A 27,088-nucleotide genomic window follows, 5' to 3' on the forward strand; every position below is an offset into this window, starting at 1 on the left:
GTTGGCCAGGCACCCCTGGATTCCAAGTCCTCTTAATAAGATCCGGTTGGCCCATTTCTCAGTTCTGGTGATAGGTGGACAACTATCCCTCTTTTACAAGGAGTGGGCCAAGATAACTTCCAACCAGTGGGTCCTAAGCATCATAGAACATGGCTATGCGTTAGAATTTGCTCGGCCTCTCCCAGACCTGTCCATAGTCTCCCCTTGCAGATCCTTGCTGAAAGAGCAGATTGTTTGGCAGACTCTCCTCCACCTGCAGGGCCTGGAGACCATCAACCTTGTTCCCCGGGTTAAGTGGAAGATGGGGCGCTATTCCATCTATTTTGTAGTGCCAAAGAAAGAAGGCTCCTTCTGACTGATCTTGGACCTGAACAAGGTGAACAGGGCTCTCAAGGTGCCACATTTCCGGATGGAGACTCTACATTCGGTCATTGTGGCGGTCCGCAGCGGGGGAGTTCCTGGCTTCTCTAGATCAGCGGGGATCACCAGAGGTTCTTTCGCTTCATGATCCTGGGGAATCATTTCCAATTCTGTGCCCTCCCGTTTGGTCTCGCTATGGCTCCCCTCACTTTCACCAATGTGATGGTGGTGGTGGCGGCAGCTCTCAGGAGAGAGGGTATGCTGGTTCACCCGTACTTGGACAACTGGCTCATTTGAGCGAAGTTGAGAATCCTCTGCGAGCAGGCAGTCACCAGAGTCATGCATGTTCTGGAATCCCTCGGCTGGGTCGTCAATCAGACCTTCTTCCAACTGAAGTACTGGACTTTTTGGGGGCCACCTTTGACACCAGGGTGGGAAAGGTGTTTCTACAAGAGGAACGGAGCAACAAAATGATGCAGCAAGTTCATCACCTATTATCAGTTCCTCTCCCCAAGATCTGGGACTACTTACAGGTTCTTGGCTCCATGGTGTCCCCTCTGGAATTGGTCCCGTGGGTGTTTCTCATATGAGGCCATTGCAGAGAGCATTACTATCCCGTTGGGATCCAATGTCCGAGGTATTTCAGGTTCCCTTACTGCTCACAGACCGCCAGGTCCAGTCTTGGATGGTGGCTTGTCCCCGAACACTTGCGATGCAGGGTGGACTTCGAGGTGCCGCAGTGGGTGATAGTGACCATGGATGCCATCCTCTCCGGTTGGGGAGTGGTGTGCCAGTCTCGGTCAGTTCAGGGCCAGTGGTTGCCAGAGGAGGGAGCTGGTCCATCAGTCTCTTGGAAATGAGGGCGGTGCGTTTGGCGCCACAGAGCTTCCTGCCTCTCTTGCGCAACTAGGTGGTGAGAGTCTTATCCAGCAATGCGACAACGGTGGCTTATATCAACCGTCAAAGGGGTGCCAAGAGTCGTCCGGTAGCTGCAGAAGCAGAACAACTCATGTCCTGGGCGGAGCAACATCTTGCCCTGCTGGTGGCCTCACACATTGCAGGAATAGACAATGTGCAAGTGGATTTCTTGAGCTGGCAGTGACTAGACCCCGGAGAGTGGGAACTTTTGAACGAAGCGATGTCCCTTGTCTCTCACAGATGGGGCCCTCCCCATCTGGACTTGATGAGTCACATAAATACCAAGGCTCCACGCTTCTTCAGTTGCAAAAGAGAACATGGAGTGGAAGGGGTTGACATGCTGGTGCTCCCGTGGCCGACCGATGTGCTCCTTTATGCGTTCCTGCCATGGCATCTGATAGGCAAGGTCCTCAGGAGGATAGAAGTTCTTCCTGGGAAGGTCATCTTAGTAGCCCCGGAATGGCCTCGGCGGCCCTGGTTTGTGGACCTAGTCAATTTCGCGGTGGACGGGCCCCTGCGGCTAGGCCATCTTCCGAATCTACTTCGTCAAGGCCCAATATTTTTTGACCAGGTGGATTGCTTTTGTCTAGCGGCCTGGTTTTTGAAAGGTGGCAATTAAGAAAGAAGGGTTATCCAGAAGACGTGATTACCACTCTCCTTCAGGCTTGGAAGCCTTCCACTTCCTTGACTTATGTTAGGGTGTGGAAGGTCTTCGAGTCGTGGTGTTGTGAGCAGGACGGCCTAGGCGAGGATTTGTTTTTAATTCCCTCCAGGTTCAGGTGGCAGTATTGGGGTGCCTCAGGGGCAAGTTAAGGGGGCAGCTCTTGCAGCGTATGTGGTGCGCTTTCTCGGATGGCGAAACATTTGAATCCCCCAATTCAGAAGTTATGCCCATCCTGGAATCTTAACCTAGTGCTGAGAGCCTTGTGTGAGGCCCCTTTTGAACCTCTTAAGAAGGGCATCTTGAAGGATCTCACTCTGAAAGTGGTGTTTTTGGTGGCGATATGTTCAGTGAGCAAGATATCGGAGCTCCAAGCTCTTTCTTGCAGAGAGCCATTTTTGCGTATTTTCGACTCCAGAGTCTTACTTAGAACGGATTCCCCCTTTTTGCCCCTCCAGAAGAGCTCCCCACTCCTTCGTCTTCTCGCACAGTGGGACCCGGTCCTTGCGGGACTGAGAGCTGCACCGCACACTTTTCCATTCCACCCCATGCTTATGCAACTCCTGCTATGGGAGTGGGAGTCTCCCGAGTCAGGTCTCCGGGTGGGCAGGGCGATGGACAAGCTTTACCCCCTGCCAGACCAGTGCCTGGAGATGCTTAAATTGCCTAAGGTTGATGCTTCGGTGTCCACAGTCACCAAGCGTTCCACCATCCCCGTGGTGGGGTCCACGGCATTGAAGGATTTGCAGGATCGGAAGCAGGAGCTCCATCTCAAGAGAATCTTTGAAGTTCTGGCTCTTGGAGTCAGGGCTACAGTCTGTAGCAGTCTCATGCAGCGGGCAAGCCTCAGGTGGGTTCAACAATTGCTCAGCACCCAGGACCTCCAGTCTGCAGAGGCGTAATAGGCATAACGGCTGGAAGGCTCGATTGCGTATGGGGCTGATGCCCTTTACGATCTTCTCCGGGTGCAAACCAGAGCCATGGTTTCCGCGGTATCGGCCAGACGTCTTCTCTGGCTGAGGAATTGGGCTGCGGACTCCTCTTCCAAAGTGCAGTTGGGCACTCTCCCCTTCAAGGGTAAGTTGCTTTTTGGTGAGGACTTGGAGTGCAGCTTATTAAATCCTTAGGCGACAAAAAGGTTCATAAGCTGCCTGAGGACTGACCCAAACAGTCCAGGTCATTTTTTCCGTCGTGCTCTCGCTTCTGGGTACAGCGCAGATACACCAAGCCGTGGGGAGCATTTCAGCGGAACACCTTCACTGGGGGGGGGGGGTCAAGCATGGTCCCAGGCTTTTCAAGGCCGGCGACCCTTCCGTGACGTTACCCACTATGGCTCCACTGCCAAGCCCTCGCAATAAGATGCGGCCGGCCCATTCCTCTGTTCCAGACTTAGGTGGTTGGCTGTCCCTATTTCTCAAGGAATGGGTCAAAATTACTTCGGATCTGTGGGTCCTAGAGGTGATCGAAAGAGGTTACGCTTTAGAGTTTGCTCGAGATCTCCCGGACCTCTCGTTTCAACATTCTGGACAGACACTATCAGTTTCAGGCGCTTCCGTTCAGTCTAGCCACCGCGCCCCGCACGTTTACCAAAGTTATGGTGGTAGTGGCAGCCTTCCTCCGATGGGAGGGAGTCCTGGTCCATCCATACCTGGACGACTGGCTCATCCGAGCGAAGTCAGAGGACCTCTGCGTGACAGCGGTCAACTGAGTATTGTCGGTGCTCTCCTCCCTCGGGTGGATAGTCAACTTCTCCAAAAGCTGCCTCAGGCCCTCCCAGGTCCTCGAATTCCTGGGAGCCCGATTCGACACCCATGTGGGCAAAGTGCTGTTACCCCGAGTCTTGGGCGCTCAAGCTCATGGATCAAGTGCAACATTTGATATCTCTTTCGGTCCCCACTGCCTGGTACTATCTCCAGGTGCTGGGTTCTATGGCATCAACTATAGATTTGGTTTCAAATGGGCCTTTGCGCATATGCGTCCTTTACAGAAAGCATTGCTGTCCCTCTGGAAACCAGTCTCTGAGGAGTTTCGAGCACCTCTGCAACTCTCCGATGCTACCATCACCAACATACAATGGTGGCTCTCTCTTGGCCACCTGTTGAAGGGGATGCCCCTGAAAACTCCTCAGTGGATTATTGTAACGACGGACGCCAGCCTCTCCGGCTGGGGAGCAGTGTGTCAGACTCAGTCTACGCAGGGATGCTGGTCTCCAGTTCAATCCCACTGGCACATCAATCGCCTGGAGGCTCGAGCGGTCCGTCTGGCTCTTAAGGTCTTTCTACCCCTGATTCGTCGCAAGGCGGTGCTAGTGCTCTCCGACAATGCTACCATGGTAGCCTATATCAATCGACAGGGGGTCACCAGAAGTCGTCCGGTCGCTCTAGAGGCCAGCAAGCTGCTCGCCTGGGCGGAGCATCACCTGGAGCGATTGGCAGCTTCCCACATTGCGGGGAAGGAGAATGTTCAAGCCGACTTCCTCAGTCAACGTCTAGACCCCGGAGAGTGGGAATTGTCTGACGGGGTGATGGATCTGATCGTCCTCAGGTGGGGGATTCCCCACTTAGACCTGATGGCTACTCTGAACAATTCAAAAGTTCCCAGATTCTTCAGCCGCAGGAGGGAGCATTGCTCGGAAGGGGTGGATGCCCTGGTTCTTCCCTGGCCTCACGTGTTCCCCCCTTGGTCTCTAATGGGAAAAGTACTCAGAAGAATAGAACACAGAGGGCCAGTCATTCTCGTAGCACCAGAGTGGCCTCGAAGGGCCATGGTACATGGATCTGGTGAACCTTGCGACAGACAGACCTCTTCGCCTCTGTCACCTCCCAAACCTGCTCTGTCAGGGTCCAGTATTTTTCGATCAGGCGGATCGCTTTTGTCTAGCGGCCTGGCTTTTGAGCGGCGGCAACTGAGAAAGAAAGGGTATAAGGAAGAAGTCATATCCACCCTGTTGCGGGCCCGTAAGCCTTCTACCTCTCTTGCTTATGCTCGGGTGTGGAGAGTGTTTGAGAATGTGTGTGCGGAGTCCGGAGTGCCGGCGCGCAAGGCTCCGGTATCCCAAGTTCTCTCCTTTCTCCAGAATGGCCTTTCCAAAGGTTTGTCTTTGTGAAACCGCAACTTGAATACTGTGTACAATTCTGGTTGCCGCATCTCAAAAAAGATATAATTGCGATGGAGAAGGTACAGAGAAGGGCTACCAAAATGATAAGGGGAATGGAACAGCTCCCCTATGAGGAAAGACTAAAGAGGTTAGGACTTTTCAGCTTGGAGAAGAGACGGCTGAGGGGGGACATGATAGAGGTGTTTAAAATCATGAGAGGTCTAGAACGGGTAGATGTGAATCGGTTATTTACTCTTTCGGATAATAAAAAGACTAGGGGGCACTCCATGAAGTTAGCATGGGGCACATTTAAAACTAATCGGAGAAAGTTCTTTTCTACTCAACGCACAATTAAACTCTGGAATTTGTTGCCAGAGGATGTGGTTAGTGCAGTTAGTACAGCTGTGTTTAAAAAAGGATTGGATAAGTTCTTGGAGGAGAAGTCCATTACCTGCTATTAAGTTCACTTAGAGAATAGCCACTGCCATTAGCAACGGTTACATGGAATAGACTTAGTTTTTGGGTACTTGCCAGGTTCTTATGGCCTGGATTGGCCACTGTTGGAAGCAGGATGCTGGGCTTGATGGACCCATGGTCTGACCCAGTATGGCATGTTCTTATGTTCTTAACTCTTTGCGGGTCCAGGTTGCCGCTCTCAGGTCCCTCTTAGGAAGTATCGATGGTTACACTGTAGCAGCTCATCTGGATGTCGTTCAATTCCTCAAGGGGGCCAAGCATTTGAATCCGCCTGTCCGGGCTACTTGTCCTTCATGGAGCCTTAACTTGGTACTTTGAGCTCTTTGCGAGGTGCCCTTTGAACCCCTCCGGTGGGCCACGCTTAAGGATCTGACTCTTAAGATGTTTTTTCTCGTTTCTATTTGCTCCGCTAGGAAGGTGTGAGAGCTTCAAGTGTTGTCTCGTAGGGAGCCCTTCCTCCGTTTTTCTGATTCAGGTATCTCCTTCATTCTTGCGGAAGGTTGTGTCTTCCTTTCATGTCAGTCGGTGGAACTCCCTGCTTTTTCTTCTGAGGATATTGCGATCACGCCTGGTGGTGACCTACGGCGCCTTGATGTAAAAAGAGTACTACTCTTTTACAGGTTACAAACGAGTTTCGAGTCTCTGATCATCTCTTTGTCTTATGGAGTGGCCCAAATAAGGGAAACAAGGCTACGATTGCTCGATGGCTAAAGGAGGCGATTGCATCGGCGGTTATCTGTCTGGGCCGGACGGTTCCGGAGGGCTTAAAGGCCCATTCTTTGCGTTCACAGGCTACTTCTTGGGCGGAGAGTCATTCGGTCTCTCCGCAGGAAATCTGCAGAGCAGCTACTTGGAAGTCTCTGCATACTTTTGCTCGTCATTATCTCCTCGATGTACAGGTGCCGGTTTTTGGCTCCTTCGGAAGGCAGGTGCTTCGAGCGGGACTGTCTCGATCCCACCCTATTTAGGGAAGCTTTGGTACTTCCCACTGTCTGGACTGATCCGGGTACGTACAGGGAAAGGAAAATTGGTTCTTACCTGCTAATTTTCGTTCCTGTAGTACCACGGATCAGTCCAGACTCCCTCCCTTGCTATGTCTGCTCATGGTGTGTCCGCTCGAAGTTTTCTATTCACAGAATCTTGGATTGGTTTACTTCCTACCTGATCTTCAAGGCACCGGAGGTACTCATTATATTGTTTTTTCATGTAAGAGCGATTACTTACCTGTTGATCCTCTAGGTTCCTTTTGACTTTTACAGTTTATTACTTGCTTGATCTTACTCTGGTTCTTTTTTCAATTGTTCTTTGTTCAATTGTTCTTTGTTTGCTTTGTTAACGTTTATATTGAAGGGACGCAGGGTAGGCTCTGTCCTGATATAGGATACCCTTTCAGTTTTTCTCTGTCTCCATCTGCTGGACAGGAGGCTCAACCCACTGTCTGGACTGATCCGTGGTACTATAGGAATGAAAATTAGCAGGTAAGAACCAATTTTCCTGTATTATGATTATTTATTGGCATTGAAAAATGTGTGAATTATTTTTTTTCAGATATGTAGCTTCCAACCCTGTTAAACCATGATCAGTCAGATAGTGAATTAGGGAGCCAGTGCAGCTTCTTTAGTACTGGACTTATCTCATATCCTCAGATTGCATGAACTGCTGCATTCTGAACAATCTGAAATTGGCACAAGCTCTTGTTTGGCAAACCTACATCACAACTTTTTTTTATTACCCAGGTACAGTTGGACAAACTGAGGCACAGCGAAATAGTGATTTGCCCAAGGTCACAGATAGCTGGAGCCAAGCTGGGATTAGAATATAGGAAAATGTCTGACTCTTTAGTTTACTGCTGAATTAGACCACTCTTCTTCCCAGTGGCACTGTCCACATCTTTGGTTTTCCTCCCCTCTACATCCTTTTGATCTTGCTCCCTTGGTTTAATGGAATAACATTTTGAGCTTAGTACCTCATGAGCTGTGTCCCTACTGTTGTCCATCAGGCAATAGTTGCAAGAATTTCCCTTATGAATGGAATTAAAGGACAGACCTGTATGCCGAAGGTTTGCAACTTGGTTTTCAATTTTCTATTGGTTTTTTTTTTTTTTTTAGGGTGCTCCAACACCTAAGAGAATTGAATATCCCCTGAAGGCTCATCAGAAGGTGGCGATAATGCGAAACATTGAGAAAATGTTGGGAGAGGCACTGGGGAATCCACAGGAGGTAACAGTGATGGCAAAGGGTTCCTGAATGCAATTACTGAATTCTAACAAATCTAGATAATTAGTAGTAGTGCCTTTTATCTAAATAGGATCCTGGTATGATTTATATTTAGAGTAACTTACAAACATGTTTCCAATTAAAAAAATAAATTTGTTTAAAACAAAATCTCCACTTAAATACAACCTATGCTAAGGCCAAAAGATATATAGTACTAATTTATTAAGACTTTATTTTTGAGTTAAATGTTGCTTTCTATGTGAAGAATCAAAGAAAATATCTAACTTTTCAGAGTAATATTTTGTAGATACTTTACCGATTGATCTTGAGAGGGACTCTTCTAGAGTGGAATAGTCTGGCAAGTAAGACTGAAGGCAATGAGAGTGGACTTTGTTCTCACTCCAGACAATTACCATCATGTATCTCATCATAATTAATCTCAGACTTGTGGTATAGCTTCTCCATGCCAAAGCTTTGCTTGGCTCAGTAGCTGAATCTCGGATGTTTGGCTTTAGCTCGCAGAAAAACACCAGTTTGCCCTTACTTGCCAGCCCTAGTTTCAGGAAGATCTGGTCCCTTCAAGTAAACAACCAAGTTATGTGCCTTTACATAACAGATACAAGAACACTATTAAAGTTATTTTGTTGAATAAAAAAATTATTTTAAATATTTTGTGTGTTTATTTAAAGTCTAGGTGTCTTACCAGTGCAGATAATTAATTTTCTAATAAATAACTCACGGTTTTGTAATATTCTGTAAAATTAATCTGAAAATATTATTTAGCATCATGGCTTAAATATATTTAATTAGAGGATTCCTTCTGGGTAGAAAAAACGTTAAGTTAATATAACAAGAAGGCTTATTCTTAGCTGTGATATGTTTTAATTATTATATCAACCAGTTAATCTATGTCTAAAAATACAAAATAGAAAAATAATTAAAACTAATGATATAAGTCCAAGCCTTCTGCTTGGTGATTTAAATCACTATTTTTCAGTATCACAATACTTGCGTCAAAAAAATGTGGGGCAGATGTCGCTCTTTGGATGAGGGCCCGTCCCTGTGACTTCAACAGAGCCCATGATTTTCAGCTTGTTGCATATGCGCACACAGTGATCCACTTCCCTCAGTGTTTTTACCACATTTTTGTCCTTAGCACTACTTCTTTGATCATGCCAGGCAATTAAGATCCTTGGGCTTTCCGAGGGTGCTGGCGAGGAATGTCCTTCAATGCCTCCCAAATCAACAAGGATAGTGATCGCAGTGCAGTCACCTTCTGGTTCCTATGCCCTGTATGCATAGCTTTTGCCATGACCCAAAGCTTGTTGGACAGCTCAAACCCGGGTGTCGTTCACGGTTGGCAAAAGGCTGTACCCTTGCCCCATTGCAGTCCCCTAAGCCATCCAGTGCTGGAGGTGAAAGTCCTGCATCCCTATTCCAATCCTCTAAGCTAGGGGTGGCCAACTCTAGTCCTCAAGAGCCACAAACAGGCCAGGTTTTCAGGATATCCACAGTGAATATGCATGAGATAGATTTGCATACACGGCTTCCATTGCTTGCAAATCTATATCATGCATATTCATTGTGAATATTCTAAAAGTTTGTTTGTGGCTCTTGAGGATTGGGGTTGGCCACCCTTGCTCCAAGCTAGTGATCTTCAAATGTTTTGCTTTGGGACCCAATGGGAAAAAATGCTTAGTTGCCATGATCCAAACAATATCTTTTGAGTTGACTTTTCATAAAGTTAAAGATGAAAGGCAGTGACTCCTAGCTATAACCCCTTCATGTCAAGTAACAATTAAAATTAAACACCAGTGTTATTTGTAACCCTTTTAATATAACATATGGTTAACAAAAGATAAATCTGATTCTTTCATGTACATTTAATGTGATGGATGAGCCTGCCTGTTCCTGATCTAGATCAAGAGATGAGTTTGCCTGCATAGCAGATCTCCTCTTCTGTCTCTTTCTCTGATCACAGTATTCACTTTCTCCCCACTTCCCTTGCTCCCTTTAGCCCCACCCCAAACCATCTACTCACTCTCTTGCCACACACCCCATTAACTTTCCCAATTCTGATCTGCACTCTTACCCCTCATTTGTGTGCTTGCTGTCACCTCTGTCGGCTCCTAGTTGCTGTCAACTCTTCCCCCAGTCTGCTGTTACTTTCACCCCTCAATTAGACCCTAATTGCACTTGATTTCGCGCTCTCAAATCCTTGCCCTCCTTTTGCTTGTTTTGTCTCGTTTTCTCTCTCTCTGAGGATGATATTCATGCCTTGTTATGCTGCCAACTCCCCTGGCTCTGTGCAACTCTGTCACTTTGAGCAATGCAGTGCTGGTACTCCCACACTTCTCGGCGATCATCGCAAGAACTCTACAGGAATATGGGTACTGTGCAGCTCAAATTTTCCAACAGCCGCACAGGGCCAAGAGTCAGCAGCAGACTCCAACCCCAGAACAATAGCTGTGCAGCTGAAACAGGGCCACAACCCAGTCCCTTGCATGTTGCAACTCAGTACTGGGTCATGACCCTCAATTTGGAAAAAACTGCTGTACACCATCTTTTTCTGGAGTGAAAGGGTCTGTGTCCCTAGTCTATCCCCCTGAACCATCCAGGCCTAGAGGTGAAAGGCTCTGTATCTTTATGCTATGCAGCCCCATCCCTACTATTGTAGATTATTTAGTTTCATTTGGACTAATGTTTATTTTCCCTCCAACAGGTTGGCCCCTTGTTGAACACAATGATTAAAGGTCGATATGAATAACCACTAGACAGTGCAATTATTGACATTATGGAACAGCTGAAGTTGCACACAATGCTTTATCAACAGACTTCTTGGAAGAGAGACACTAGTGATTGCTCGCTAGACTCTGTCGTGTGGTACCTAGCAGTCTGACTCTGATTGCTGGACCCTCCTGACACACCTTTCCTCAGCTACAGAAGAATTACTGTAAAGGCTGAGGGCAAACCCTTCACGTCGCTCTCCAGACAGCAGATGGAGCAGTGGTGTTCCTGCATCTCTCTTTGCTTTCAAAGACAGGCTGAGACTTTTTGGAAGAATGTTTTCCATATTAAATTGAATTAAAATAATTTTTGCTTCCTAATTCCAGATCTGTCTGGGATTGTGCTAGATTTTTCTGCATTCAATTTCTCTTTTGGTTTCTTTGGTGGACTTTTGACTGGCAGAGCTCGGAAAAGACAGCAGGGAGGGTTTCTGTGTATAAGAACATAGAAAGATGAGGCTTAGAGGAACGTTGAAGAGGGTAAGGAAAAATGTGTGTCACCTGATAAGCATGCTTTGAGCAAAAAAGCCTCCATCGTTCTTTTTTGTCTGGATGGCTGAAGAATCATTGGAAGTCAGCATGCTTTAACTACAGCATGTTTACTGTTACCCCTATAGGCGTGGAATACTAGGAGTACTTTTAAAGGACTTGGCCTTTGTTATAATGGAGCGTGCGAATGCCTGTACATAGCTGTGTGCTTCAGGATGGAGCCATATCTGCCCAAAGATGCTATGGAAGCCAGAGGCTTGCTCAGTTTTTTTTTTATTTGATACCCATTGATTCTTTCCCAGTGTAGTAGGTCTCTCGTATTTCCTGCTGTGGAATACTGCAGATACTGGCAGGAAGGAAGAGATGCCAAAGACGCTGCCTTGTAATCCAGACTTAAGATAATCTACTGGGGTTCAGATTTTCACAGAATCAAGTTCATGCATTCAGTGCTAGCTCCTCTTCTCTCCTGCAGGTGGTATAAAGGAGCACCTGTCTTTGGGGTACAGATGTTTGTGATGAACGTGTTTGAACTGAATTTGCAGGGGTGGGATCTGTATATGAATATATGTGTCACAGTGGGCCTAGCATTGCCTTCTGTCCTTTGATGGTCTGCTGCTTTGATGTATTCTTCCTGTATAGTCACATCTGATTGTGGGGGAAGTTGTCAGGAGCCTCTGTCAGCAGGGAGGAGCAAAACTGCCTATTATCTTTTATTCCTTAGCTCTCTTCTTCCCTTGTATTGGTTTTATTTGTTGGTCTTTTTCTTTTATCCTAATCTGTGTGATTTCTTAAATGTTTGTCCCTTTTTAAAATAAGAGAGAGGCATCTTTTATTGGTGACACACACAGGTTTTAAAACCATGCTGACAAGGTGATTCTTTAGCTGTGCTCATACTCTGAATATTTCAGGCTGGCGTCTGTGTAGGTTGTTGATGGTGAACAGAAAACTTAAGAGACATATCAGGGAGTAGAGAAGTTTGCAAAACCTTCAACTTATTTCAGCTGTGGAATAAAAGAGCAGAAAGTGAGTAGTCCTTGTACTAACAGCTGAATTATTGAAAGGACAACTTTCATGATGCCTGAAAGGCCATACTTCTTGTCCAGCCGAGTGTAGGTGTCTTCCTGGCTAAGATTCAAACTTCATCATTGATAAAGGTAAACAATTTAAAATTCTATTCAGCCATGTTTCATGGAGCAAGCCACCATTTGCTCACAACTCAAAATGAGCTTTTAACATTGCAAAAAAGCTAGTTATGTTGAAATCAGTATTTCAGAGTTGTAGCACTATTATGTAGTAGTGTATACTGCAAAAGGCAATGGCAGACCACTGCAGCATATTGCCAGAAAATCATGGGCCAGTAATGGTCTGTACTTGCTAAAGTGCATGAAAACAAGTAAGGTACATACCACCACTACATCCATAGGAGTCACATTTTTGGCAACGATGTAAATTATGGCTCATTTCCCTTTGCTTTGCTCTTGGTTGAATTTTGATCCCTGTTGGATCAAAACCAGGAGCACTTTGACGTAGCCTGGCAGAGATTAATGAGGAGAGAAATCCTTTTCTGACTAAGTCAGCCAAAATTACTGCTACGCTAAAAAAAAAAAAAAATCTTTCTAAAAGAACCAAAAGACAGACCAAAACCAACAATTAGTAGATCAATGCAAAGCATAAACAAATGTGCCGTGGAGGTTACTTGTGAAAACAGCTCTATTTAATCTTTATTTAATATTTTTAACATCTAACTCTCAAGCCAAGTTATGAAGTTGGCCCTTAACTAACAAATACAATCTTTGATCTCCTTTTATTTTCATAGTTTTATTTATTTTTCTTATTGAAATGTGAAAGTTACTTGACTTCTCCCACAGTTGCATATCTAAGAAAACTGGGGGACTGACTCATCATTATCAAAACCTCATTTAGGCATCCTAGTGATATCTGCAAAGTATGAATAGCTAAAGAAAGGCCTTGAGGGTGGAAGTTTTTCAAAAATTGTATCGTGTGCACCTTTTGTCTCTAAAAGTATAAGAGTGAGAAATAAAATGTCTTAGTAGGAAAAGGAAAGACCTAAGAATAAGACCCAGCTGGGGAGCAACAGCCAAGAAATAGGTTGGTTTTTTGAGAAATATACTTAGTATTGCTTTAAAGGGCTCACAAATTAAGCAACAGAAGCACTGAACATCATTATACTCTGTGCTAGGTGGCATAGTTACTATGATACTTTTCTGGCGCTGAACACAAAAAAGTTACAAGTTATAGATTAATGAAATAGAGACAGGAAAGGTGGCTATCTCTGTTTCCAAGAGCCTTCAACTCCCATGATGCATTGCACATGATGCCACATAGCACCGCTGTGGAAGAGGTGTATAAGAATGGCAGGCAGCGAGAACCCTGGAGACCGTAATTGTTTAGAGTAGTAACAGATTTAGAAAAACAGTTCTTGGAAAACGCGCAACAAACAGGAGGTGGGGAGGAGATACAATGACAGTACAGAGAGTAATTTTATAACAGCCCACATAGAAAAGTGTTTGTGTACGCTGTACATGCAGACTATACTGAGTACTTTCAAAGAGAATTTCTGCCCAGTAGTATGTTTAGAAAATCTTCGGGGATTTTCTCACACGGTTACTTACATCTGCTCCAGGCAGGACGTTAGTTGCGCGTGACACACTTTCTAAAATCAGAGTATGTACACTAGTTGCTGCCACCCCCTGCTCTGCCCAAAGAAAACAAGTTACTTGCACACTTTTATATGCACTGAGCCTTGATCAGTTTTAGAACAGGCTTTATGCATGTAAATGGTTTGGGAAATTACCTACATAAAGGATTCCTCCTATTTTCCTGTTCATAGGAATAGTTCTGCATGTTACGAAGAAGTTGCCTTCTGCATTGTGAAAGCTCCCCATCAATGGCTGCCTGACATGGAGCTGATCAAAACAAGAACAATATACCTGGTGAAAACATTTAGATATACTATCACAGGTATATACAATTGAAGAACAAACATTTTTGGAGACTTTCCTTTTAATTTGTCACATTTCTTGCACTTAAAAATATCCCGAGTTGCTGAAATGTGACTGCCCATGGTGGATTAAGTTAGCAAGTAGATGCATGTGTGACCTACTTTGATGCCTCTCCGAAGTAATTTTTTGTGGGCATGCAAATGGGTTATTTATTTTTAGTGCAAAAAACTTTATAGATTGAATCCAGAAATACTGCTCCTCCAATAGATAGCCTCATCTGTGCGGTCATGTTTGAGGTTTATATGCATGCCAGATGTTTGCTGCTGGATTGAATTATGACAAAAAACCCCCCAAAACTCAAAAAACTTTATTTCCTGTAACCTGTGTCAGTACAGAATTTGCTTCATGGCAATAGAGCGTGGCATTTGACAGAAGGAAAAGGCTGTCCAAGCTTCTTTTGCAAGAAAAGGTGTTCAGAGAGCCCCCAGTTTTCATAGTAGTGAGGGTGGTTTACTTTGCTCTTTTTGCTTGTTTCCTTGCTTGCTATACTAGATGCCCAGCTGAACCCATAGCAGGGCACATAGCTGCACGCAGGGTTGGGCCTGCCCCCTGTGGTGTCGTCAGGAGCAGGAAATGCAATATTTAATAGAGGAGAGAGAGAGATCCCATTAAGTCTATAAATTCCAAAGTTCTGCAAAAAGAGGTCGTGTACTATAATAATTAAAAAAGTATATTCCACCTTTCATCACCCTTCAAAGTGGATTACATTTAAGTAGGTAATTTCCTGTCCCCAGAGGGTTTACAATCTGAGGCAATGGAGGATGAAGTGACTTGCCCAAGGTCACACAGAGCAGTGGCAGAGTGTGAACCCTGGCTTCGCTGGTTTGCAGCCTGCTGCTCTTAACCAGTAGGTAACTGCTCTGATGGGCTCGTTGCAAATAAAAAAAAAAAAAAAAAAAAGCAACAAATATCAAACTATCGTGCATAATTTTTCCTATGCAGAATTATAGCTGATATTTGTACAAAAGGGGCAGTTTTCAAAAAGCCTGCCTACTTGCACAGTCAAGTACCCATAGACCTTGTAATTTCTCTTTGACGATAACCTACAAGGAAAAAGTGGGTAGAAGTGTCAGTGGGCTTTGCATCGGTGTGGATCTGAAAATCACATTTATGCATGGCATTCTCCTCCCTCAACCTCTAGGCACATCCCCCCTGAATGCATCGGAAAGTAACTGCTTTGTGACGCAGGGCACGCACCTTTACCCAGAATGAGCAAGCTAGCCATGGAAATCCAGGTTGCTTAGAAAATTGGGCTTAAACTGTTTTGTGTTCTTCCCAGTGCCCACAATGTTTCCCAAGTATGCCTGCAAGTAGCAGTACGCGCTGTGGGAGAATGTTCAGACAGCTCTGCCTGGCCGCATGTACGCACTTATGTGGCCATGTGGAGATAAACAGTAGTATTTTATAACCCATGCTTACCAGATATGCACATTTTTATAAAATATGCGTAGGTCTACATATGTCCGAATACAAGGAATGCATTGAGCACGTGTACTTTTTCCTACCAATTTAAAAAATATACATGCATATATTTTATGTACAAGAAAAAAGTAGAACTTGCTCACACAAAACCTGATTTAGATGTGGAAGTCAGTATATTTTAAAATATGCGTGTGTAATTGAAATTACCAGTTTTTTGATTCCGCCAGCAGTTCGCCCAGTCCTTTAGATCATCAAGACTTTTCAGCCTGATCTCCATCCACTTCACCCAGACTTCCCACTCAGCCAATAGTACACCATAAAAAAGTCTGATATTAATTGCACAAGGTAATTAGCAGGCGTAAAATTATGAGTAATTTGCCAAATGGACATGAAGAAGTGTCTTATAAAATAACTTACGTGCATAACTGTAGGCCCACCCCTAGACCACCCTTGTTTTTGTGTTCATATATTTGTGCACGAAATATAAAATACGTACATACTTTAGATATTTATAAAATAGCAATTACATGCTAATCTTTGCACACATAACTCTGAAAATTCCCCCCTGTGTGACTACCACACATTTTAGAACAGTAGTGCCACTACCTCCTCTCCCTGCAGATGAAAATGTTTCAGTAAGTAAGCAGTGCTGGTGTTTTTATCCTTAATTGTGTGAATTCTTCATGCCTCTGCTCCCTTGCAGCATTTTCTTCTGTTCAAGGCAGCAATCATGTTTGGAGGATCAAGATGGGAAATATTTAGGAGCCAGCCAAAATGTGTAGCAGTAACTGAGAATAATAATTGTTTGCTTTGTAATTTATGGTGTTTTTCTTTTTCTTATGCTCTCATGGATGAGAGTGGGAATTGTGGGTGGTATTTTTTTTGTTTTAACCTCCATCCTCTTCCATTGTATCTCTCCTATTCCCCAGCCTCTTCTGTGTTTTCATTCCCTTCCCTTCCCAGGTGTCTGCCCCTCCCCTCCATCTATCCAGCTACATTTCTACCTCTGGCAGCCCGGTGGGATCGGCAAGTAGACCATGCTGTCATGTTCTCACTGCAACTGTGTTTTTGCCTGGGCCACTTTATTCCGCAACTGTAAACTCTTCATCACATGGGCAGACACCAGGAGGTAAATTTTAATCACTTTTTTTCACCCTTGCGGAGCATGATCAGCGATTACTTAACACTGAGATTTCATAAATGACATTTACTGAGCCAGTGAGTCTGTGTCACTGTTTGGTTATATGGTCATTCCTAGGGTGGATGGGAAGCTGCTTAAAGAATAAAAAATTAGCATAATGCATCAATACTAGATAGACTGCCCCATGTGTGAGCCTGCCTGCCTGTTACTGTTATATCAGTGTGACACCTGCATGGGATTCTGATTACCTCTGCATTCAGAATGGTGGGCGCAGATAAGGAAGATATGCTGCCAAACATTATAAACACTACTATCTGCCCAAAACTAAAAAAAGAAATCAAAACACAAAGACCACTCTTGGTAGATTTTGCTTGTGGACTGAAATATTTTAAATGCTTTTGCCAGCACTGCTACTTTAAATGTAAAATGCTTAATATGGGATGAGTTATATAATTTGATTGTATAATATGAGATGAATATAATAATTTATAAATTGTTTGAAGAATGGCTGAGGAATAACTTTCCCTCGTATTCATTGCTGGCATACAACATGCTGTTTCTTGTGCTTTATGCTCTTATTTGTAGAATTTTCCTGTCTTCTGCCCTTTCAGGGAAAAGCAAATTTGGTGTCAGCCGAACGCTTCTGCTAGTTTGTTTTATAAATGCTGTGAACACTTTTGTGGAAGGTGACACTCGTACCCGGATCAGTCCATACTCCTGGGTTTTGCCTCCCTTCCAGCAGATGGAGACAGAGAAGTTTTGACCGACTCTGCCCTATATCTCAAGGTGCCACCTACAGTCCGTCAGTATTTCTCTGTCCCCAGCAGATGGTGGAGGTGCAAAACCTACAGTCTGGCTTGATTACTTAGTTTGACTTAGGATAGTATTAATTTTGGTCAGATAGGTTCAGTTGTCAAAAAAAAAAAAAGGAAAGAAGGAAAACAGGACTCAAGAGACCTTTGTCCGCCTCCCAGGGGGTTGTCAGATCCTGAGGGGACCATCACCCCTGGTTACTGAGGCAGCTGCAGTTAGGGGTTGAGAACCCTATGCCTTTGGTGTTACAGTGCTGGGAGTGAAACCGGGGAGCCCGGCTCACTCACCCCAGAAGGCAAGGACCCACAGACTGCTGGGCAAGTTTGAATTAAAAAAAAAAGAAAGGTACTTTATTTTCTTTATCTCTCTGACTCTCCCTTCCCTCGCTAGTGTGTCGGGCTGTTATTTTTGCATTTTTTCAGTGAGGGAGATTTTTTTTTTCTGACTCCTCAGGTCTTTCGCAATGCTGCGGAGATTGGTGTGTCATGCGACCCGCAAAGGATGGTTTGTGTGCAGTCTGCCTCCCGGGGGGGGGGGGGGGGGAGAGGGAGCCTCCACGACCCCCAGGAGGGGGGTTCGGGTCCAGACTGTGGCAGGAGCTTTTGGCGATTTTCAGCCGCCTTCCCCAGGCTCGATCCCGCTAAGCGTAGGAACGGGCACTATTTTGGATTCCTTTACCTAAGCGCGGTTGGCGGTGCTGACTGCGGTGGGGGAGGGGAATCTCACGCCGCCTTTGTCCCCTCAACAAATGGTCCCTGAGGGGGGATAATCAGGGGAGATGCCTGCTGAGGACAGCCCCAGTGGGGGTACTGATTCATCCTCTGCATCCTCTTTTTCATCGGAGTTTGTATTATTATTGCATAAGGCTTTTAAAGCCCAGAAGGCAGATAAAAAGAGATCAGCTGAGAAGGTGTTATTGGCAAAACCACTTCCCAAGCATAGAAAGAGGTCCAAGACGCAGGAAAGCACTAGACCCCCTAAGGGGAAGTGCCCATTACGGTCTGTGGTACCTAACACGGCTACAGACACGTCTTCAGGGGATTCAGACCAGGATGATGTGGACCTTCCATCCCAGCCCCCGAGGGAGGTTGAAGGGGATGCTGACCAACAGCTACATTGTAATGGGCAAAGTTCTTATGCTATGGATGGAGACCCGAAGGTGGTCCATCTTTTCAGGAGGGAGGAGCTAGGACCTCTTATCCCCTCTATTTTAGGAGAATTGGGCATTGAGGTTCCCTAGGAGGAATCCCGTTTGGGGGCCACCGACCTGGTGTTATTGGGCCTGCGGGGCCCACCTACGTCTTTTCCTTTTCATTTTTCTGCCACTGACTTGCTCTTCCGGGAATGGGACACTCCGGATTTAGGGCTGAAGATCGCTAAGGCAATGGATAAGCTTTATCCTCTGCCGGAGGAGGCTTTAGATCTTCTTTGGGTCCCCAAGGTGGATGCGGTCGTGGCGGCGGTCACTAAGAAGACCACCATCCCAGTTATGGGATCCGTGGCTCTCAAAGACTTGCAGGACAGAAAATTGGAACTCCAGCTCAAAAAGATTTTTGAGGTCTCCGCGCTTGGAGTCCGAGCTGCAATGTGTAGCAATTTTGCTTTCAGAGCCGGTCTTTGCTGGATTCAGCAGCTTCAGGCCAATGAGTCGTTATCTGAAGAAGAAGCTCTTTAGGCGGGGCGACTTGAAGCGACGATTGCCTACAGTGCTGATGCCCTTTATGGCCTCTCGAGAACTTCGGGCAGGTCCATGGTTTCTGCAGTCTCGGCGAGGAGGGTGTTATGGTTATGAAATTGGGCGGCTGGTGTTTCTTCCAAGCCTCAACTGGGTTCTTTACCGTTCAAGGGTAAATTACAGTTTGGTAAAGATCTGGAGGACATGATTAAATCTCTGGGAGAGAATAAGGTTCACCGGCTGCCTGAAGATCGGCCAAGAACAAGAGGTTTGTTTTCTTCCAGGTCGCATTATCGTGGAAGTCGCAGATCTTGAGCTCCACATTTGTCCACTGCCACTTTTCGGCAAAGTTCTGGCAGGCAGCAATCCTGGTCTCAGTCCTTTCGAGGGCGTCTATTCTCTAGACCTGGAAACACCCAGTCCGCACAAGGTGGTAAGCCTCCACAATGATGTGCAGCCGGTCCATTCTTCGGTTCCAATGGTAGGGGGCAAGACTGTCTCTGTTTTACGAGGAATGGACCAGAATAACATCGGACCAATGGGTCTTTTCAGTGATAAGACAAGGTTACGCTTTAGATTTTGCACGGTGCCCACAGCATCATTAACTAGTCTCCCCGTGTGGTTATAATGCAAAGCGGTGAGCGGTATGACTGACATTGCACCATCTTCTGGTTCTCGGTGCAATTACACCTGTTCCTCCGGAGGAGCAAAGGAAGGGCCGCTACTCCATTTACTTTGTGGTGCTGAAGAAGGAAGGGACCTTTTGACCCATTCTTGATTTAAAGCGGGTCAACAAATGTCTTTGCATACCCCGCTTCCGCATGGAGACTTTGTGGTCCATCGTTGCTTCGGTGCGAAGCGGAGAGTTCCTAGCATCGCTAGATCTGACAGAAGCGTACCTTCACATCAGAGTTTGCAATGACCATCAGTAGTTCCTGAGTTTTGCCATTCTGGGACAGCATTACCAGTTTCGAGCCCTGCCATTCGGCCTTGCTACCGCCGACAGAACTTTCACTAAGATCATGGTGGTAGTAGCAGCTCAGTTGCGGAGGGAAGGCCTGTTGGTACATCCCTATCTCGACGACTGGCTGATTCGGGCGAAGTCAGAGTCTCTTTGCCTTGCGGCGGTCCACCGAGTAGTTCAACTATTGCAAGCCCTCCGGTGGGTGATCAATTTTTCCAAGAGTCATCTGGTGCCTTCTCAAGCCTTGGAGTTTCTGGGGGCACAGTTCGACACCCGGCAAGGTAGAGTGTTCCTCACTGCAGAGTGCATTCTCAAGCTGCAGGGCCAGATTAGAGTATTGTTGTCCAAACGTCTCCCCCGGGTTTGGGATTATCTACGAGTCCTTGGTTCCATGACATCTACGCTAGAATTGGTCCCATGGTCTTTTGTTCACATGCGTCCCAGTGTTGCTTTCCCAGTGGAGTCCGGTTTCGGAGCAATTTCATCTACCCCTACCGCTTATGGAATCGACGAGATCCAGCCTCGATTGGTGGCTGCTCTCGGACAACTTGAGCCACGGAGTTCCTTTGGTGGTGCCCGAATGTACAGTGGTCACCATGGATGCCAGTCTCCGACTGGGGAGCAGTCTGTCGGAGGGAGTCCGTGCAGGGCCAATAGTCCCGGGAGGAATCTCGGTGGTCCATCAAGCGCCTAGAGACCAGGGCAGTACGCTTGTCTCTCCTGGCATTTCTTCCGATGCTTCAGGGAAAGTCAGTCCGGGTGTTATCAGACAATGCGACCACGGTGGCTTATATCAATCGCCAAGGAGGGACCAAGAGCCGGCCAGTGGCATTGGAAGCTCATCAATTGATCAGCTGGGCGGAGCGGCACCTGGTCAGCACTGCGGCTTCTCACATAGCCGGGATCGACAACGTTCACGCGGATTTTCTCAGTCGGTACCGTCTCGATCCCGGGGAGTGGGAGTTAACTGGCAAAGCCTTTCGGATCATTTGTGACACTTGGGGCTCACCAAGAATGGATCTGATGGCGACCTTTCAGAATGCCAAGGCTCCACGTTTCTTCGTTCGCCGCAGAGAAACGAGTGGAAGGAGTAGACACTCTGGTTTTTCCCTGGCCAAAACATATTCTTCTGTATGTCTTCCTGCCGTGGCCATTGATTGGCAAGGTGCTCAGGAGAATAGAACTTCACCCATCGGAGGTAATTCTTGTAGTACCAGAATGGCTGAGATGTCCGTGGTTTGCAGATCTGATCAATTTGGCTGGTCCCCTGTGGTTTCCGGATGTTCCGAACCTTCTGTTTCAGGGGCCTGTCTGTTTCGACGAGGTGGATCGCTTTTGTCTAGCAGCATGGCTTTTGAGAGGCGGCATCTGAAGAGTAAAGGCTATTCAGACGCGGTGGTTACTACCCTCTTGAGATTGCGCAAGACCTCCACGTCACTCGCTTATGCCTGGATATGGAAAGTCTTCGAATCTTGGTGTGTAGAACGTGGCCTTCTCCCTCTCCGGGCGTCTGTATCCAATATCCTGTGTTTTCTCCAAGCCGGTTTATCTAAGGGTTTGTCTTGTAGTTCTCTGAGAGTTCAAATAGAGGCTCTTGGTAATTTGCACTGTACAATCCAGGGGGTAGTGTTGGCTTCGCATCCGGATGTAGCTCGTTTTCTCAGGGGTGCTAAGAACTTACGTCCTCCACTCCGTCCCCCTTGACCGTCCTGGAATCTAAATTTTGTTCTCAAAGCTCTATGTGTTGCACCTTTTGAGCCTTTAAAAAGGATAACGTTGAAAGATCTTACGTTAAAAGTGGTTTTTCTCTGGCTATTACTTCAGCACGAAAGGTATCTGAGCTTCAGGTGTTGTCTTGCAGAGAACCTTTCCTAAGGATTTATGATTCAGGAGTCTCCTTGCGGACGGTTCCTTCCTTTTTCCCAAAGGTGGTTTCTGCTTTTCATTTGAATCAATCTGTGGAGCTCTCCTCTTTTCAGGAACTGGACAGGTTGGATTCAGTCTCTCTAGAGATTTGCAGAAGTTAGATGTTCATAGAGCCTTACTGCGTTATCTGGAAGTGACAAACAGTTTTCATCTGTCCGATCACCTTTTTGTCCTATGGAGCGGACCAAAGAGAGGTGATATGGCATCTAAAACCACAGTCGCCTGCTGGTTGAAAGAAGCTATCAATTCAGCATATTTATTGGGTGATAAACCCTTGCAGATGGGGGTTCATGCTCATTCTACCAGCTCGCAGGCAGCGTCTTGGGCGGAGTGCCAACAGATATCGCCGCAAGAGATTTGTAGAGTGGCTACTTGGAAGTCTTTGCATACCTTAGCAAGGCATTATAGATTGGATGTCCATGCTCAGGGTTCTGGAGGATTTGGAGAAGGTGTGCTCAGAGCGGGCCTCTCCGAATCCCATCTCTATTGAGAAGAGCTCTGGTACATCCCAGGAGTCTGGACTGATCCGGGTATGTACAGGAAAGGAAAATTAGTCCTTACCTGTTAATTTTCGTTCCTATAGTACCACGGATCAGTCCAGAGTCCCGCCCATTTTATAGAGGTAACGGAGAGTCCGCTCGTTCAGCATCATGTGTTAATTTCGGGTCTGCAGATCAAGCTTGTTTACTATGTTCGGGTTCTATTCCCATTTGGGGTTAGTGATCTACTTTGAGTTCCAAGTTTGGTTGTATATAGTTAGTTTGGTTTGGATGCCATACTGAGTAATACTGATGGACTGTAGGTGGCACCCTGAGATATAGGGCAGAGTTGGTCAAAACTTCTCTGTCTCCATCTGCTGGAAGGGAGGCAAAACCCAGGAGTCTGGACTAATCCGTGGTACTACAGGAACGAAAATTAACAGGTAAGGACTAATTTTCCTTTCACAACCTTTTCAGAGTGATGGAGACCAAAAGTTAGAAATCACTAGCTGTGCCCTCCTGCCCTTGAAATAGAATAAGAACATAAGTTGCCATACTGGGTCAGAACAAGTCCATGAAGCCCAGCATCCTATTTCCAACAGTGGCCGATCCAGGTTACAAGTACCTGGCAAATACCCAAACATTAAATAGATCCCATGCTACTAATGCAGTAAAGCAGAGGCTATTTCCCAGTCAACTTAATAAGTTTTTGGACGTTTTTTAAACCCACCTATACTAACTGCCCTAACTACATCCTCTGGCAATGAATTCCAGAGCTTAATTGTGCATTGAGTGAAATAATTTTCTTCGATTTGTTTTAAATGTGATACTTGCTAACTTCATGGAATGCCCTCTAGTCTTTCTGTTATCTGAAAGAGTAAATAACCGATTCACATTTACCCATTCTAGTCATCTGATTTTATAGACCTCTATCATATCCCCCCTCAGCAGTTTCTTCTCCAAGCTGAACAGCCCTAACCTGTTTAGCCTTTCCTCATAGGGGAGCTGTTTCAAGCTTTTTTTTATTTTGGTTGCCCTTCTTTGCACTTTCTCCAATGCAACTATAATTTTTTTTTTAGATGTGGCAACCAGAATTGTGCACTGTTTTCTAAGTGCTGTTTCACCTTGAAGCGATAGAGGCATTATGACATTCTCGATTTTATTCACCATCCCTTCCTAATAATTCCTAACATTGTTTGCTTTTTTGATTGCCGCAGCACACTGAGCCAATTTCAATGTATTATCCACTGTGATGCCTAGATCTTTTTCCTGGGTGGTAACTCCTAATGTGTAACTTAACATTGTGTAAATACAGCATGGGTTATTTTTCCCTATATGCATCACCTTGCACTTGTCCATATTAAATTTCATCTGCCATTTGGATGCTCAATTTTCCAGTCTCACAAGGTCCTCCTGCAATTTATCCCAATTCACTTGTGATTTAACTACTCTGAACAATTTTGCATCATCTTCAGATTTGATCACCTCACTATTATCCCTTTCCAGATCATTTGAAAAGCACTGGTCCAAGTACAGATCCCTGAGGCATTCCACTATTTACTTTTTATCACTGAGAAAACTGACCATTTAATTCTACTCTTTCCAGCTCTCAATGGTTGCTGGAACATCTACATATGTAGAAAACCAAGGACATGAGCTGTATTGTCATACAGGAATTAGATCTCCACTGAGAAAACTGACCATTTAATCCTACTCTTCCTGTTTTTTAAACAAGTTTGCAATGCATGAAAGAATACCGCCTCCTATCCCATGACTTTTTAGTTTTCTTAAAAGCCTCTCATGAGGGACTTAGTGAAACACCTTCTGAAAATCTAAATACACAATATCTATTGATTCATCTTTATCCACATCTATTAACCCCTTCAAAAAAAATGTAGCAGATTTGTGCGGCAAGACTTTCCTTGGGTAAATCCATGCTGGCTGTGTTCCGTTAAACTATGTCTTTCTATATGTTCTGTGATTTTGTTCTTTAGAATATTTTCCACTATTTTTCCTGGCACTGAAGTCAGGCTCACAGGTCTATAGTTTCCTGATCACCCCTGGAGCCCTTTGTAAATATCAGGGTTACATTGGCCAGTCTTCAGGTACAATGGATAATTTTAATGATAGGTTACACATTTTTACAAATTCACCAAATTCTGCATTCCGCTAAGAATTAGATCTAAAATAGCTCCCTCTCTCATAGGTTCCTGAACCAATTGCTCCATGAAGCAGTCATTTATTCCATCCAGGAACTTTACCTCTCTAGCATATCCTGATGTTCCATTTACCCAGTCAATATTGGGGTAATTGAAATCTCCCATTATTACTGCACTAGCAAATTGGTTAGCTTCCCTGATTTCTTTTAGTGTTTCATTGTCCTTGTCATTTTGGCCAGGTGGTCGGTAGTATACTGCTATTGCTATACTTTTAGCTAACACACAGGATTACTACCCATAAAGATTCTACTGTGCATTTAGTTTCTCTTGTATGATCTTTATCCTGTGGGGACTATGCCCTCGTGGACATAAAGCCCCCCCCCCCCCCCCCAGTTGATTCTCTCTGTCATTGCGATATAATTTGTACCCTGGTATAGTACTATCCCATTGCTTATCCTCCTTTCACCAGGTCTCTGAGATGCCAGTTATGTCTATCTCATCATTCATTGCTATACACACTAACTCTCCCATCTTACTTAGACTTCTGGCATTGGCATACAGACATTTCAAAATCTTTTTTGTTTCTATTAACAAATTTAGAATCCTTTAACTCAGGTGATTCTCTACTTAAAGGCACGTGGATTGCTTTTGATTTTATTGCAACCTCTCTGTCGGGATGCACCAACTCTCCTGTTTCATTAAGATCCTTCAAAGATACCTCCCTCCTGAACTGAGCACTGCTGAGTGACTATTCACTTTCCTCTTGTTCTAGTTTAAAAGCTGATATATCTCCTTTTAAAAAGTTAGTGCCAGCAGCCTGGTTCCACTCTGGTTAAGGTGGAGCCTGTCTCTTTGGAAAAGACTCCCCTTCCTCAAAGGGTTGCCCAGTTCTTTACAAAACTGAATTCCTCTTCCCATTGTCTCAACCATGCACTGAGACTCTGGTGATCTGCCTGCCTCTGAGGACCTGCACATGGAACAGGGAACATTTCAGAGAATGCTTCCCTGGAGGTTCTGGATTTCAGCTTTCTACCTAAAAGCCTTCATTTGGTTTCTAGAACCTTCCTTCCACATTTTCCTATGTCATTGGTGCCCACATGTATCATGACAGCCAGTTCCTCCCTAGCATTGTCTATAATCATATCTAGATAACGTGAGGGCCGTCACCTTTGCACCCGGCAGGCAAGTTACGGGGTGGTCCTCACATCCACCAACCATCCAACTATCTACATTTCTAATAAATCACCAACTATGATGGCTGATCTAACCCTGCCCTCCTGGGCAATAGCCCTGGGAGACTTGTCCTCTGTGCAATAGGACAATGCATCACCTGGAGAGTAGGTTCTTGCTATAGGATTACTTCCTGCTAACCAGGGTGATACACTCTGACAGGAGACCTTCCTGAATCAAGGCAGCACTAGGGCTGCCAGATTGGAGTTGGAACTTGGCTACTATGTCCTTGAAGATCTCATCAGTATACCTCTGTCTGCCTCAGCTCCTCCAGGTTGCCACTCTAGCCTCCAGAGATCGGACTCTTTCTCTGAGAGCCAAGAGCTCTTTGCACTGGGTGCACACATACAACCTCTCACTGGCAGGTAAAAAAATCATTCATGTAGCATGACTGGAAGCCCCCCCCTCCCCCCCCCAACACACACACTTGTTGCAGTGCTGCTATCTTCATCTTAATTTTGTTGAGCTCCTAGTTGCGTTTAGGTTGCTAAAGTTGTAGGAATGCATACAATTAGAGTCCTTTACATTTATTGGTGTATTCACTATTAGAGATGTGAATCGTGTGCCAGATCGTCTTAACGATCAGATTCGGCTGGGGGGGGGGGGGGAATCTGATCGTTAAGATATGTGAATTGGAATCGTTTCCGATTCCAATTCACATCGCTAATTTTTTTTTTTTAGGGAGGCCCGCGCCGCTAAAAAAAACCCCACCGACCCTTTAAATCAACCTCCCCCACCCTCCCGATCCCCCCAAAACCTTTTAACATTACCTGGTGGTCCAGGGGGGCTTCAGGGGACGATTTCCCATTCCCAGGCATCAGCTGCGCTAAAAAAAAATGGCGCCGATGCCCCTTTGCCCTTACCATGTGACAGGGTATCCGTGCCATTGGCTGGCCCCTGTCACATGGTAGGAGCACTGGATGGCCGGCGCCATCACCAGGTAATGTTAAAAGGTTTTGGGGGGGTCGATTTAAAGGGTCGGGTGGTTTGTTGTTTTTATCGGGCCATCGGCGCCATTTTAATTAGTGGCAGCCAAAATGGCGCCGATGGCCCGAGAGCAGGAGATCGCGCTGGGACCCCCCCCATTGGACCACCAGGTAATTTAACATTTTGGGGGGGTTCGGGAGGGTGGGGGAGGGTAAGGAATTGGTTTTAAAGGGTCGGGGTGGGTTTAGGGGTTGTTTTGGTGTGCCGGTTTTCCCGCCCTCCCCCAAATAATTCCCGTGCCCTATTTAACGATTTATGACAATAA

At 45.6% G+C, this 27,088-nt stretch overlaps 1 protein-coding gene across 1 annotated transcript in view; it reads left to right on the forward strand.

Annotated features, from left to right (window-relative positions):
* The window catches only part of HIF1AN (hypoxia inducible factor 1 subunit alpha inhibitor), a 77,080-nt gene extending 62,153 nt beyond the window's left edge, over positions 1 to 14,927 (forward strand). Inside the window, exons 7-8 of the mRNA XM_029609080.1 lie at positions 7,622 to 7,732; positions 10,452 to 14,927. Of these exons, the coding sequence (XP_029464940.1) occupies positions 7,622 to 7,732; positions 10,452 to 10,496 (156 nt within the window). The 3' untranslated portion in view covers positions 10,497 to 14,927. The remainder of the gene's footprint in view (positions 1 to 7,621; positions 7,733 to 10,451) is intronic.
* Positions 14,928 to 27,088: the final 12,161 nt, after the last annotated feature.

The sequence above is a fragment of the Rhinatrema bivittatum genome, chromosome 7 (assembly GCF_901001135.1).
Source record: "Rhinatrema bivittatum chromosome 7, aRhiBiv1.1, whole genome shotgun sequence".
In the NCBI taxonomy this organism is placed as follows: Eukaryota; Metazoa; Chordata; class Amphibia; order Gymnophiona; family Rhinatrematidae; genus Rhinatrema; species Rhinatrema bivittatum.